Source organism: Rosa rugosa, chromosome 6 (genome assembly GCF_958449725.1).
Source record: "Rosa rugosa chromosome 6, drRosRugo1.1, whole genome shotgun sequence".
In the NCBI taxonomy this organism is placed as follows: domain Eukaryota; kingdom Viridiplantae; phylum Streptophyta; class Magnoliopsida; order Rosales; family Rosaceae; genus Rosa; species Rosa rugosa.
The window spans coordinates 47,896,957-47,911,953 of NC_084825.1; the positions used below are offsets into that span (position 1 = coordinate 47,896,957).

General features: G+C 39.0%; 3 protein-coding genes across 4 annotated transcripts; 1 reads left to right on the forward strand and 2 right to left on the reverse strand.

The window, feature by feature from the left end:
• Positions 1-1,751: 1,751 nt before the first annotated feature.
• On the reverse strand, positions 1,752-5,509 carry LOC133715336 (uncharacterized). 2 transcript variants are annotated; one of them, XM_062141806.1, is made up of 5 exons: positions 4,821-5,509; positions 3,536-4,021; positions 2,769-3,281; positions 2,227-2,356; positions 1,752-2,084 (listed from the first exon to the last, which is right to left on the reverse strand). In XM_062141806.1, the coding sequence occupies exons 1-4, from the start codon at positions 5,361-5,363 to the stop codon at positions 2,270-2,272; spliced, it is 1,629 nt and encodes a 542-aa protein (XP_061997790.1). In that variant the 5' UTR covers positions 5,364-5,509; the 3' UTR covers positions 1,752-2,084; positions 2,227-2,269. The 2 variants fall into 2 exon arrangements, with proteins under 2 accessions (XP_061997790.1, XP_061997789.1); XM_062141805.1 differs by having other exon boundaries at positions 1,752-2,356.
• A 1,927-nt stretch (positions 5,510-7,436) lies between these two features.
• Positions 7,437-9,897, forward strand: LOC133717925 (uncharacterized). Its single transcript, XM_062144685.1, has 5 exons — positions 7,437-7,568; positions 7,647-7,791; positions 7,958-8,115; positions 8,501-8,585; positions 8,679-9,897. Exons 1-5 carry the CDS (start codon positions 7,486-7,488, stop codon positions 9,777-9,779), a joined length of 1,572 nt encoding a protein of 523 aa, XP_062000669.1. The 5' UTR covers positions 7,437-7,485; the 3' UTR covers positions 9,780-9,897.
• Positions 9,898-9,977: 80 nt separating this feature from the next.
• On the reverse strand, positions 9,978-10,744 carry LOC133713968 (non-classical arabinogalactan protein 30-like). The gene has a single exon (XM_062139983.1). The coding sequence runs from the start codon at positions 10,695-10,697 to the stop codon at positions 10,176-10,178; it is 522 nt and encodes a 173-aa protein (XP_061995967.1). The 5' UTR covers positions 10,698-10,744; the 3' UTR covers positions 9,978-10,175.
• Between the last annotated feature and the right edge of the window lie 4,253 nt (positions 10,745-14,997).

The window sequence follows — 14,997 nt, forward strand, 5'->3', positions numbered from 1 at the left end:
TTATAGAAAAGGAAAAAAATAGCTAAAAAAATATTTACAAAAAAAAAATTGAAAAGAAAAATAAATACTTGTGATTCAAACCAAGGGATGACAGGATGTTGATTTAATTATGAGTTTTTCTATTGGAACCTCTAAATTTACTCACTGGACCTCTATGCTTTTTACACATTCTATCAAATTTTTAAATACTAAATTTACTCACTGGACCTCTATGCTTTTTACACCTCCTATCAAATTTTTAAATACTAAATTTACTTACTAAACCTCACTGAATTTCCTCAAATAACTTCACTCATATAACTTGCAAACAAACTATTATCTTTAAAACAAAAAAATTAGTTAATTTAATGAATTAATTACCCTATAAATCTTAATTACATATCCATTCCTTAATCAGACAACATCAATTTTTTTTAATAAAAAAAATTAAACACAAGGTATTGAGTTTTAAAAATTAATTTCTAATCAACAAGAAAATAACATGAACTTATTTTGTGGTTTTTTTGTAACTTTTTTTTTCTTCTGTTTTAGCTCTGCAAAAAAAAAATGAAGATTAATAATTTTTTCTTAATGTTTATTTTATGTACCTCATGATTAATTATTTAAATATTTGTTTAGTTTTTTTTAATTGCTAGCTCTCTTTTTTTTGTTGCAAATATAATGGATAGACTTAGATTTAGGTCATAATATGATTTGTTTGTTTTTCCTCACCAATACGCGTTCAACATGTATATCATACATTTTTATGTCACATAATCATAGTTTTAATTCTTATTAAATATATATGAATGTTTAATGAGTATGTAGTGAAATTAGAAAATTAAAATAGATAAGAAAAATAATAAATAATGCAATATAATATTATTTAATTGGAAAGTCTATAGAAAATCAATTTAATATTTTTTGGGTATAATTATTGTCCTTAATAGTCATTTTATAGTAGGTTATATATGTAATTTAATAATTCATAATAGAGTGAGGTCAAGTGAGCATATTTGGAGGTCCCAATAACAACACTCTTTAACTATCTATCAAATTTGGTGTCACGTAGTACTATAATATATAACTAGGAATAATTTCTTAATCTATCAACCCAAATAATTTCTTAATCTATCAACCCAAATAATTTCTTAATCTCAAGGCATGTTTAGTCACTTTTAAGGCAATTTTTGAGGGCAGCGAAAGCGATGTTTTACCAATAACATATTATCCTTTGACATGAACTATCATGAACAATCACCACAAATTAAGCATGATAAATAACTAAACAATGCATTTAAAATTCGACAGGTTAACCGTAACTGTCATATTTCGATAGTTAAAAATTTGGCTCCCCGGATTGCAGCCATATTAATTTTTGAGCATGCAAATAAGTCGAGCATAAGCTCCAAATTCACATATCATAGAATACAGTGATACACTACTACGGTGTACTCGTGGAGCCATAGGACTCTGATGAAGTGAAACCAAACATATTTCTGATGTGCCTTTCATACTTCTAAAGTTCTAAAGTGATTCATGACGTCCTTTATCATTTGATCTAGTATTATAAGTGTTTACTTTATCGTAGATGCAATTTTTTAAATGTGTAACACAAGCTTATAAAACAAAAAAGTTGCAACTCCATTTTTGCCCACGACTATTTTGTTGCAAAAGTGTTCACTAAACCCAAAATCACAATTAAACCAAAATGAAAAGACAAAACATAGGTCCCATCATTCTAAAATGACTGTTTCAACAAAACCAGAGAAAGAGACCTTCAAATCAGGTAATAATCTCCATATGAAAATTCCTAGTTGCTCCAAGTTAGACCACTTGAAATGGGTCACTATCAAAGTATCAATATGAGACTTAAAATGGCAACCTATTATCAGAATCGCACTAAAAGCATTAAATCCGAAAACAAATGCAAAAGGCAACAGAAGACTTTGATGGTAAAGACAGTGAGTGATATGTATAAAGCATGATGGTCTTCCAGAACCTTTTGACACACTTTACCAAAAGCAGCCATATGTATTCCAGCACTTGAATCTCATGTTATTTTCCTCTATGGGGATCAGAAACTCACAAAGCATCAGGCTTTCCTGAAATTTTAGTCAAAGGTTGAAATTACAAGAAAATGTAGCAATGTCTAAGCTAAGATTATAACCAATAGTGGAGTTGTCCATCCCGTAAGAAAAAAACTCAAAGCACCAGAAAATCGAAATGGCATGTTTCCGGGGTCACCTCAAATTCACCGAACATCACACATCAGAAGGAAAAACAATTCCTATAATGATGGAGCTGAGATGCTAAACCGAAAGCCAGTCTTTCCGCCATCATGCTCAAATTGCTTCAGGATATAGTAGTAGTTGCACTGCCAAAAAACAGAACTCATCAAACTTGAAGACCAAACTAGGCAGCCAACTAAGCAGCCAAAAAAAAAAATTTAAATAAAGAGAAATACAAAACCCGCATGCATACCATTATAAGATGATTAAGATCCAGTTAATAGCAAAACACTTTCAAGCCAATACCGCTATTTCATTAGATTATACTGTTTTACCAGATCCGATACCACGGCTGATCAAACAATTTTCAATTGTGCAAAATCAAAGTTCCAAATGGTGATTTTGGGTGAATATAGAACAATAAAATCATTAATGGGTTCTGAATACCTAGCACCTGTCCACTGATTTTCCTTTTAATTATACAATCCACCTCAGAATATCAATCTTTAGCACTTTACTTTATTTAAAAAAATAGTAAAAACAATATAGGTAACTAACCTCAAGGCGAAATAATTTTGTGGGGATGACAATCCCAGCTCCAACTGAACTTCGAAATGACTCAAAGAACCTCTGCAAGGAAAATTTTCGGAACTCGTTCTCCGACAGTTTTGCTACATTCCCCGCACCCGCAAAAACATGTCCATGAACACCGCGTTCTCTTAACCAGCGCAATGGAAGGTCAAATGAAATGTCTGCAAATGCAGAAAGAGCAAGATCTCCTCCAACAAAATCCCTTCCAGAGGATTCTGAATTCTCATCATTAGAATTATCTCTGACATGCCTTCTTGGTTCAGTAGGGCCTAGTGCTCTTGTTTTAAATCCCCACACTGTTGCAGGGCCCCCAGGAGTGCAAACAGGAGAGAAATCACCACCTAAGAAGAACCGCTCTGGAAGAGATGAGGGCTTGTTCAAAAACCCATTCCCCCAAGGAAAGACCACTCCCCCAGAGACCCCAAAGTTGAGTGCAGCATGATAAAATCCAAATGGGACAGCATAACGAAGATCAAGCTCCTGTTGCAAATAATAGGAGAAGGTAGTTAATAAGCATAGCGAATAAGTAGGAATAATGTGGACACAACCAGGATGATAGTAGAATCTGAAACTAAACCAATGGTCATACTTTTTTTTTTTTTTCATGTTTATATAACTAGACCATAAGGATTCCATGAACAAGAATATAAACAACTGATCAAGTTGCAAACTACGTTAAAGCTGATAGATAGATGCACTAATCAACAGAAAACAAAAGAAAAGGGTGTACTAGCCTGGCGCAAAAACCGGACACTCCGACTATCAGGGGAAAGGCCACCAACATGACTAGAAGAAACAAAAGAATAGCCTCGAGTTGGCCTCAAATATGAATTTCTCCTATCAAGTGTAAATGTGTACTTTATGGATGAAAGTAAGCCATGGCCAAGCTGCCTTCTAATTGACTTGGAGGCCATTTGTGATGGATCTGTAAGTGTACGCCAACCAAGGTTGTATACAACATCATGATGCCTGGTTGAAAATAAGCTAAGCGAGAGCCCAGCCATTCGCTCTTTATAAGAGGATAACTCCAGCCAATCTTGGGAAAGAAGGAATACACGTGCTGTCACAGGAGTTACAAATCCTTTGAACCGGGGTAAAAGCACACCAGCACTTATTTCCGATGTTTGGCTGGGACCATATGCCAAAGAACCATCCCACATATCCCCATATCCAAACAAATTTTTAAACTTGAGTGAACCCTCAGCTGTCCAAGATCTAGCCTACAAAAACAGTACAAACTTTATAAGTCATATGAGATTGCATGTTTATGTACCTGCTCAAAGATTAAAAATAAAAGAGCACACATATTGTGCAGGACTGCATGAGTAGCTCTTATAGGCACATTAATAGTTATTTTCCTATTTTACAGCCCTTTACCCTGCTCGACAGCTGACTTATCTCTTATTCTCTGATGCATGATTCAACACAACTCAATGAAACAACTACCAATAGACTCCAGAGTTTGCACCACTACAATTCAAGCATGTTGAGGCAGAGTGCTATAAAGAAAAGGAGGAAACGACTCCCAGGTTGGAAATAAGCAGCATGGCTAAGCTTAACAAGACCTAGTTATGCTAATGAAGTCATGTACTCCATTTTCAACCATGAGTTTATCCGCACAAGTGAAATATATAGGACTTCATGTACTCCGATCTAAAGATAGTACATACGACACTACTTTTATATTACGAACTTAACAGAGACTTCAGAGAGGCTATATATAGACATTATTCTGTAAACCAGTATACTTCTCCGATAACGATTTCCTGAACTAAATTTGGCACCTACAGAGTGGATATAAGTGTATACATACACATGATTCATATTTCGACTCTCATAAAACACAGATTAAATGCTATTTACAATCCTAAAGCAAACTCGTCCCGATTAAACACTCATTATAACAGAATATTTACATAGATACTTGTAATTTCTCATCTGAAATACAACTCCTAATCTCATCAATTTCAGCACAGCAAAACCAGTACATATATAGAGAGAGAGCAACAGAGACCATACCGCCGGCTTAGTGTAACAGCCGAGTTCACCAGTAATCACACTCTCAGTCTCGACGACGTCGACGAGGACGTTGGCGGTTCGCGGCAGCTCCGGCGGGCCGGAATCGAGCGTGATCCGAACAGAATCGAAGATATCGAGCTCTTTAAGCTTGGCACTGGCCTTAGCCGAGGCCTCGAGAAGCTCCTGCATAGTCGTGGCCTTCCTAATCCCCTCGAGCTCGGCCTCGATCAGATACTCCTTGGTCTTGGTGTTCCCTCTGATCACAACATCGTGCACCCTCAGATCGACTTTCTCCGTCTCCATCCGACGGAACAGGCCCTCCATCTTGGCCTTCGACGAACGCAGTGACTCCTCCGAGGACGGCTTTCGCTGCAGCGGCGGCGGCTCGTCGTCGTCGTCGTCGTCTTCTTCTTCTTCTTCTTCTTCGAATTCGTCGTCATCGGGTTCCTCCGGGTCGGCGTCGTGGAGTCCGTTTTGGTTGAGATTGGAGGGGGGTTGTTGTTCGGGGTCGACTTTAGGGTTTAGGTTTTCCGAGTCCGCCATGGGAGGGAATGCGATAGGGAGGAGAGAGAGGGTTTGCGGTTTTGATTGGGAGAGGGGTTAGGCCGCAGCGGCAGTTTTTTACTTTTGACTGTGAACACTAGACTCACACTCTGCTTTGTGTGACTCCCACGCACGACCCCTTCTCTTGGGCTTGGAACGTTGAAGCCTTGATTCTTTGATCGAATTTCAAGTACTTGAACCACTTGTATTTCTACTGTAATTTTTATTTACCCTTTATCTTTTTTTTTTTTTTAGGGGGAACGAGAAGTGGATAACACACTTCATTTATTTTAGCTGACAATATAAGGGGTGGACTTTTTGGAACCGAAAACCGACAAACTATAGTATATTCATATTTATAGTCTTGTTGGTATTTTGATGTATATTTTCGGTTTACATTAAATTTGTAGATAATGATGTTGTTTGGATAATTACTGTATGTATGATTACAATTGAAAAAATATAAATTTTCATTAGAAATAAGGATTAAATCAACAATGTTAACAAAGTTAAAATTAACCGATCAAACCAAACATAACTGATGTAGTTGGTTAATCGAATTTGCGGTGTCATTTCAGTTAGTAATAAAAAACCGAACTGATGGAACTGACTCCACCCCTAGACAATATTAGAATGGAACCTGTCATGGTGTGGCCCATGTAAGATAAGCTCCTCACACGTCATATTGTGCTGTTTTGGGGGAGGGGGCTGTTTTGGGGGATGTCAATCCCGATTCGGTAATAGGTTGGATCGGGTAGTTTGGGCGGCTGTCGACCAGATCGGAGATCTTCTCCAGTTTGGATCTCGATCTGAGTTGGCGTCTTGTCCCACGGGTTGGTGTTTTGCTTCTTGCGGAGTGACCGTGGGTCTGTGGTGGTTCATCGACGGTGGTCGGTTCTTGATCGGGGGCCGGAAGGATCAGCGGCAAAGGTTGGAGAAACGGGATGGGAGATCCGGAGAGCGGCTGAGGTTGTAGTGGGTTGGGGCTGAAGTTTGGGTTGGGGGTGAGCTGCTTCTAGATCTAGGCTTGGCTTGGTTTCTGGATTCGGGTTTGCTCTGTTCCAGCTTTGGTCTAAGCCTGGTGGGTGTTATTTGTTTTTTTCTTCAGTTTTTTCTCCCAGTTTTTAGTTTAGTTTTCTGTTGTTGGCTGTGGGTGACCCGTTTTGGGTCTTGCTGTGCTTCAATGCTTTCAAACACCAACGCCTATTGTGATGTTGATCCTCAAAACAGTTTCTATCACGTGTATTCACTAGTCGACGAGGAAAAGTTGATTGGTGCTCATTTTTCCTTCTTGGGTCTGAGCCACGACTCAGTTGGTATGCCGGCGTTGGCTCGAACCATGTTGTGGCCCGTTTGCTGGATTTTGGTCATTTGTAGCCTTACTAGTGTTTTGGAGTGTTTAGCTCCATTTTTTTTTTCTTAGAATTTGGAAGGTATGTTCAGATCAAATGATCGAACTTGAGTTAGAAGTAGGTCTTTTGGCTGTTGTACTACATTGCATCCCTGCTTGTAACTTTCCTTCTGTTTGAATGAAGTTTGGATGATGATTAGATTAAAAAAAAAAATTAAAATCTAGTGGGCTCTCAAGCCCAAGTTCATCACCGAAAGTCCAAAACCTAAACTAGAGCACAAGAAAAAACCGTGATCGCCATAAACATCAATATGAATTCAGCTTCATAGCCTTCACTATTGGAGTCGCCACCAGCATCTCTACCATCATTGGCTCTCATGAAGCCAACTATGCCGCCACTCACGGATCTAGAACCACCACGAAGCTTCGAACCAAAGCCTAATAAGTCAAAAGGTTCTGAAATGCCTAATTATACTTCTTAAATTTGACAAAGTGCTTCTCAAAACCATTTTCAAGTGCTTTCTATAACTATCCAAGATATATTTTTTCTATTTATTTATTTTTAATACTTATATAATCTTTTTTCTATTAATTCAAAAACGCTTATGGTTCTTCCAAAAACAATTTCAAACAGGCCCAAGTGCCATGCAAAGGTGGGTAGGGAAGACCCGAGCCCACCTTGTCACCACACTCTGTGAAAGGCTCCTTTGATTTAAATTCAAATCAAGTCGAGTCCCAAATAAAACCTCCCTCCACCTCTCCACCACCGCAATGGCCAGCAACGATCTCTTCACGTCCTTAATCTCCGACATCAAATCATACTCCGGCAAAGACCCTCTTCTCCCTTGGCTAAGGTATTAACTCCCATCTCTTCTTCCCGATCATTTCCAAACTAGTCTTCTCTAACATTTTGCTCTACAATGTGCCTGCAGAGGGATTCGAAGACTTCAAGACTCACTTCCGCAGAAGATTCTAGAGGACAAGCTGCCCCGCTTCTTGCAGAAATGCGCGCAGAGCTTCCAGTCCGACGAGCGCTACCGGAACGACCCGCGGTACCTCCGAGTCTGGTTGAAGCTGGTAACTAATCAACCCTGTTTCTGGGTCCTCTAGATTCTACTTCATTTGTTTGCTACTGTTTGGTAACCGAGAAATTTGAAGGGTAAATAGAAGCATTGATTAGTTGATTGTAATTGGGTGTGGTGTGAGAAATTTGATTTGGGGTTTGCTGTTTTGTGTGGAGTAGATGGATTTTGTGGAGGATCCAAGAGAGCTTTTGAGGACGATGGAGGCGGATCGGATTGGGACGAAGCACCCTCTTTTCTACCAGGCATATGCTCTTTACTTTGAGAAGAACAAGAAATTTGAGGAGGCTGAGAAGATGTACCATTTGGGGGTGCAGAAGTAAGTGTTTGAGCATTTTTCGTAGTTTTGTTGTGAATTGTGATTGTATGAATGTGACATAAAACCATACTGGAATACTGGATTCAGTTCTAGTTCAGTCCTTGATAATTTGATCTGTTGCTTGGTCAGTCTGTTACTGTAATCTATAGTTTATGTTACAAATCGGCATTTGTAGCAACTTGAATGTACCAAAGACTAGTGGGTTCTTGAGCTAGAGGCTGATATCAATGAATAGAATGTGTCGTAAATACCCAGTTTATCGAACTAGGATCACTTTTTGTATAAACAAGCTGTTTTTGTTTTGTTGCTAATGGTTAGTTTGAATGGTATGTACATTTTGGAAACTTTGAACGGCTGCTAACTCATCGTAACTATTATTGAACAGCCATGCAGATCCCATTGAAGAACTAGAGAAAGCATATGAGCAGTTCCTGCAGCGCATGGAGAGACACAGGAAACGGAAAGACCAGGTAGTTTTCCATTTCTGTGTTTTTGGTGTGTAGGGGTTGTAGTGTCTATTGGTACAACTCCTGTAAACCTCAAAACATGTTCTAAATTGGCAGGAAAAGAGAACCACAAAAAGAGTAACAGATCGGAGTGGAGTCTCTCGTATTAATAGAGAAAGGAAAAATGAAAAGGAATGCAGGATCGGCGATAGGCCTACAGAAGGCCGGCATGATGGACCTAGAAGTAAGCATCAAGTGACTGCTGGAGGAGGGTCAGATGAACGGATGATGCCTTGCAGCGATGATACAGTCGTGGGGAAGTTTGTAGACACTGCCATTGTCGGAAAATCTGAAGCAGAAGATGCTTGTCACCATGGACTGGTGGATCCTACTATAAACATGAAAGAGGCCATGAGTGCCATAAATAGTATGTTTCGAGAGCCTTTAGAGATGGCTCCAGTTAGAAGAGGATCACGCCAATGCCAACAAAAGGAAAATAACACAAACAATGGATTCCAGGTGTTTGTTGATGAAAACTTGGATAAGGGAGGCAAATCAAAAGATAAAGGTGTTTCAATGGTGCAGCAAAGTAGAACTGCTAGCCATCAGTCTCACCGAGAACCTTTAAACATTTTCATTGATGATGATCAAGATAGCCTTGGGCAGAGTGAAGTTCAGAATCTGACAGAAGATTCTTCCCCATCTGCTTCACATGGAAATGCTTCTGTGTTTCTAAATCCAAAAGATGTTTCAAGTGAAAGTCCTAATGGTTTGGATGTCGAAGGTTCATCTAGACCAAGGTTTAGAGAGGATACGATGATGGTTCGTAGGATTGTTGGGACCACCATTTCGGAGGACCCGCAGGTGGAAAACGCTTGCCACCATGGCTTAGTTGAACCAACTATCAACTTAAGGGAGGCCATGGATGATATCAATAACATGTTTGGCAAGCCAATAGATTTTGTTAGAAGCAGAAGAGTTAAAAGGCAGGACAGAGTACCAGAGAAGAAACAAGATCTTGGTGGGTTTTGTATACTTCCTGATGATGAAGACGACGATGACGATGATAACTTGGAACAACAAGAAGTGCAGAAAATGAAAGATCTACCGGAAAAATCGGAAAAATCAAAAGATTCTGATCTGTTTGAGACTACTGTTTTTACAAAGCAGGCCATGGATGATATCAATAAGATGTTTGGAATGCCACTGGACTTTTAGGTACATTTCAACTGCAATCTGTGTGCTGTAGATTAGTGAATTTGTTGTTTTAGAATGTAAGAGCTATGTTTCTCCTTTAGCCCCTGTACTTGAAATTTGGTATCCTCAATGCAAACAAATTAATCATTTCTTTCTGTTTCTGCGTATTTGTGCTGTCTAGGACCAATTTTGTCCCTCATCTACAGTATAATCAACAGATAAAGAGAAAAGATTTATATTATTAAAATTTTGGGCAAATGAAACATTTCATTTCACACTGCATAGTACAAACATTCAAGAAACAAAACCATCTGGAAACACAGTTACACTTGGAACAAAAAGCTTACAAAGTAATACAGATGCAAAGATTAAGTTTGAATGGGGAGCTAAGTTGATCAAGGAATGGCGTGTCGGATATCAATGGTGGGTAGTGTAAGGACAACGAGAAGGACGGAAAGCAAAGGGCCCTGCAGCATATATGACAGCATTATAATTCGGACTCGTGTAACTCTTGCCTTCGGAACGAAGATGGGCGCCATCAATGCCATAATTGACATTGGTGGCAAGGTTGCACTTTTGAAGTGGAGAAGAAACTAGCTTCACTCTGCAGTTCTGAAGGGGATAGTCCAATGCACGGTTCATTTTGTTGCCTTCTAGCTCAGCATACACGTAGCCGTTAGCGTTTGCTTGGAAAGTCTTGTAGTAACCGACTTGGCCTATGTTGTTTTTGCAAACGACGCTGACTTTAGCCAAAGGGAGTGGGGTAGCTCCGGTCAAGGACCATCCACGGTAGTCACAGCTCTGGCAGTATACCATGCCTTCCACAACCACATGCACAGCGGCCTTTGGCTGGTATGTGGTGGCAGTTATGGAAGGGAAGGATGCCAATGAGATGAGGAGGAGGGATGAGACGACAACGAAAAGCTTCCTGCTTGCCATGTCTTATTAGCAGTTGGGGGTAGTAAGCAGGAGCTTAGCTATAAGAGTCCAGAGAAGAAAGCTGGGGGTGAATGAAGAGGGATTGAGGACGAGGTATATATAGCTTATTGGACTGTGAGGTTGGTGAGATTTTCTTCTGTTATTGACGTGGAGGCTACTTAGTTATCTGTTGTGGCCAACATGTTTATACGTGAAGGCCATATGACTATTCTGTTGATGAGGACCACTCCTTCTTCTTGTTTTTATGAGTATCTATCTCACGGTCGCTTAGAGTTTGAGGGATGGATAAAGAATTGCATAAATTAGCTAGTTGACTGAGATTTGACTTGGTCGTTTAGATTTTGCAGATGATCCAAGAGCTGATAGAGCTCTTTTGAGCACAATAGCCGGAGGCGTATCAGATTGGGAATAGCACTCTATTTTCTACCAGGCATTGCTCTCTACTACAGAAGTTCTGATAAGAAACTCATGGAGGCGGAGAAGATGTACCATTTGGGAGTGCAAAAGTTTCAGCACTTTTCTTGATTTATCACCCTCTCAATGTGAACTAAAACCGCAATACCTTCATTTCTTGTTCACAGCTCTGTCCATTTTGTCTCGTCAATTGTATTTAAACTTTAGAGTTCATGTCTCACGTTAGCCCATAAATGACAGCAATTCATGTTGGTAAATATTTTGGTCTAATTGCTATACTTATAATAAAATCAAGAAACATTTATGCAGATCAAGTAAAAGGCAGAAAGCATAATTCAAATCAATGTAAACCAATAAAAGTTAGAAAAATCTTAAACAATATGGTCGAGTCTAGAACTTGGTTCTATGTCCTTGAGACGAAATTGTCTCCTCATCGGTGCTTAAAGGTTTCAATGGCAAACGTCTCCCAGGATACAACGACATTCTTCTTGTGGTAGTAGCACTTCAAACCTCAAGAACAGCGAACTTAGATTGTGTATGAACTCTCTCTTGAAAAGACTCAATTGGTTTTCATGACACTAGGAAAACTCATATGTAAAAGGAGAGGAGGAAAAATGAATTCAAGAAGTTATTTTTCAGAATATGGTGTAGCAAGTGTTTTATAGATGTAAAGTGACTTTTGGAGGAGAGATGACTTTTCACCAAAAGTTATCTTTTGTGATCAGCCATGATTTCTCATTGCGTAGTCATTTACAAATATTCAACTTCACACCTTTTCACTAATTATTCATCCACAAATTATGGAAAATAAAATACTTAATATTAAAATTTCCAACAATCCCCCACATGGATGAAATAATTAGTTAGGAAGGAAAATTTCAAAAGACGACGCGCGCGGACATATGAGAGAGTTCGGTTGAAATGATATCGCATCGGGGTAGGTAGCTTTTGGCTTTGAACCTTCCTTAGTGAAATACCATCGGATTTACTAGCTAATTAGTGAACGTGATGTCTTGAACTATTCAGCCATTTATGTAAACCAAGACAATGGTATTCACACAATATCTTTTCATACACATCTAGTTCTACGGTTGTGTCCTTCCGGCCATGGACAACACCCGATATTCATAAGTGCTTTAGAGAATTCAGCCTTCAAAATTCTCATAGAAACGGCCTCATTTCACACTCATATAGGTGACTTCCTATGAAGAGTATCATTCTATACCCCACTTGAAAAATCAATCTATAGGAACCATTAAAAGCAAAGCTTACCCTAACACATTATGTTACACCCCACACCTGATATACCTTTTTACCGAGTTACATGAAATTCTTATTGGTTACCGTTCACGATTTTAATTTTAACGTTTAGGGGGTGGTTAAAAATTGACTTTTTATGAGTTATTAATTTGAGAAAATTTTCTTCATGAAAGTTGTAGAGGACGTTAACCCGAGCGCGGGCATATGTGGTACGTAAAAATTGGAGTTCGTATGCAAAAGTTATGAGTGAATTAAGAAAGTTACTGTTCATGGTAAGAAAATTATATATATAAGGAAAATTACTGTGGTAGGTTTCTAAAACCGGAAACCCACCTTTCTCTCTCCTCTCCCCCGATTTTCCCCTCTTTCTTCTTCGGGAAATCCTTCTTCCCTTCGATTGGCCGCCGTCCGGCCATCACCCGGCAGAAAGCCGGCCACCACAGGGTCGTCTCCTCCCCTGGTCACGCTGGTGCCCTTAGTTTTCGACGATTTGGCCGGAAAAGCTCAGATCGAAGCAAAGTTCTCTCCGGCTGCAGTTTGGGGTTTTCGCCGATTTCCGGCCATTCCGGCCACTTCCGGCCACCATATTGACATCGAAGGTTTGGTTTTTGATGGTGATCATTTCCCCTAAGGTAGTTCGTTCCAATTTGCATTGTAGAGGTTGAATTGATGATTTTTCATTTCTAGGGTTCTTGAAGCTTCGGGGCTTTCCTTCACCGGCTTGATTCGACCACTTCGAGGTAAAATTGGTTGATGTTGTAGTTGGGAAGTTGATTGGGCTTGTTGTGTAGATGCTATTGCCGGAATTTGGTGGTCATCGGAGGTAGTGGTCGCCAGCACGTGGACCCCACGTGCCGCCACTGTAGGTGGCGCGTAGAGCTGCGTTTTAATTATAGTTTTAGTTCCATAAATCCTATATTGATTGTAGAATTTGATACATGAAGTTTGGTGGAAATCGGAGGAATTACGAATTGATTATAAATGGTTTATTATTGATTTACGTGAATTCGATCGCCGAATTTCTTTCGAATTCACTTTAGATCTTACATCAATGAATGATTAATGTTGGAGTATTAAGGATGGATATTGTGGAGAGTTGAGGAGTTGGATTTTTGGAAGGGGGATGTTTTGAATTTCCATTTCTAAGTATCGTAAAGTTAATTTCCGTCCTGTGAAATATATATATTTATGAATGCTATTCGTACAGGACGAGAGGAGTCTCCATACGAGGAAAATCATGAGCGACGTCAGGATTGACCGCATACTGTGAGTGGACTTTTATTTTTAAGAATGATGCATGCATTTATTTTCCTGAAATAATAATTTATATATCATTTTATTATCGAGCATAATATTTTGTCTTGGATTATAATTTTGAGATTGTTTTTCCATATAAATTTCGGATACGAATTTATTATGCTCGGAGTTGGATTTACTTGTTTTCGGGAATACGATTAAATTTTTGGAGATTAATTATGAGTTATTCTCAATTATGATTTAAGAAATGGATTTGTGATATATTTCGTGGATACTAAGCTTTTGGTGTTTATATCCGATATATGATCATTATTTGAATTTATGATTCATGCGATTTTCGACGAATTATCTTCCGAAGTATTTCCGGAATTTAAAAGTATAATTTTATTCGTCGATTTTAAGATTTTTTTCTGGAATATCATTGGAATTGAGATTTCTCGAGGGAGTTATTATATATTATTCATTGCTTCTTCAATTATGTTTTAGAGAATATTTTTGGCGTGTGGGACACGCCGTCGTTTCGTTATTATTTTCTCACTTATATATTTTAAGTTTTGGCGTGCGGGGTCACGTCGTTGGATTACATTTTATCTCGTGAGAAATATGGGGAAGCCTTATGGATTTACTGGTTTTTGAATGTTTTTCCTCACCATACTCGGGTCATTCGATTAGGTCTCCTCCTCACTTACTTTGTGTTTGTGAGTGGCAGTTGAGGTAGCTTATTCTCCTCCTCACGTGGGTGGCAGTCGAGGTTATTAGTTCTCCTCCTCGCACAATCTATGTGTGAGTGGCAGTCGAGGGTAGGTAGAGCCTGAGAGGCTCCATTCCCGTATGGTGAACTCTCTTCCCCGTATCCTTTTATTGTTGTTCTTGACTAGCGGGGCTAGTCCGATTTCCGTTTAACCAGCGGGGCTGGTCCTATTTCTCGAGCATCGGAATTTATATTCTTCTTCGTGGTTATTTGTGACTAGCCCCATTTCTTGAGAGGAGCTTCTCGTGGCTTGTTTTCATAATTATTGCATGCATCGAAAGTTTTTAATGAAATAATTGTGGGAAAGTATAAAAATCCATTTTGTTTAAAAATTGTTTATTTTTGTCCACTCACGCTAACGTTTTTATATACTTTTCCCCTGGGCCCTTCGGTTTCAAATGCCCAGTTTTCAGTGTTGCTGCTCGGCGTTCAGGAGTGAGCCATAGTGACCGCATCCGCTTCCGTCATCATATTTTGTAGGTTATTTATTTAGCCTACGGTACTCTATGTTAAACTTTATTCCTAGAATGCTCTGATTACTAAGGGATATGTGACCCAAACTTGTATGAATTATATTTGAGGTCTATGACCTAACTTTGGTGATTGTAGTAACTTGTA

Excerpts from the sequence above, each read along its gene's own strand:
- LOC133715336 (XM_062141806.1), bottom strand. The coding sequence starts at position 5,363 with ATGGCGGACTCGGAAAACCTAAACCCTAAAGTCGACCCCGAACAACAA. Across the intron at positions 3,282-3,535 it reads GTGTCCGGTTTTTGCGCCAG|GAGCTTGATCTTCGTTATGC; the intron begins GCTAGTACACCC and ends TATTTGCAACAG. Across the intron at positions 2,357-2,768 it reads CAAAATTATTTCGCCTTGAG|TGCAACTACTACTATATCCT; the intron begins GTTAGTTACCTA and ends GTTTTTTGGCAG.
- LOC133717925 (XM_062144685.1), top strand. The coding sequence starts at position 7,486 with ATGGCCAGCAACGATCTCTTCACGTCCTTAATCTCCGACATCAAATCA. Across the intron at positions 7,569-7,646 it reads CCTCTTCTCCCTTGGCTAAG|AGGGATTCGAAGACTTCAAG; the intron begins GTATTAACTCCC and ends ATGTGCCTGCAG. Across the intron at positions 8,586-8,678 it reads ACAGGAAACGGAAAGACCAG|GAAAAGAGAACCACAAAAAG; the intron begins GTAGTTTTCCAT and ends CTAAATTGGCAG.
- LOC133713968 (XM_062139983.1), bottom strand. The coding sequence starts at position 10,697 with ATGGCAAGCAGGAAGCTTTTCGTTGTCGTCTCATCCCTCCTCCTCATC.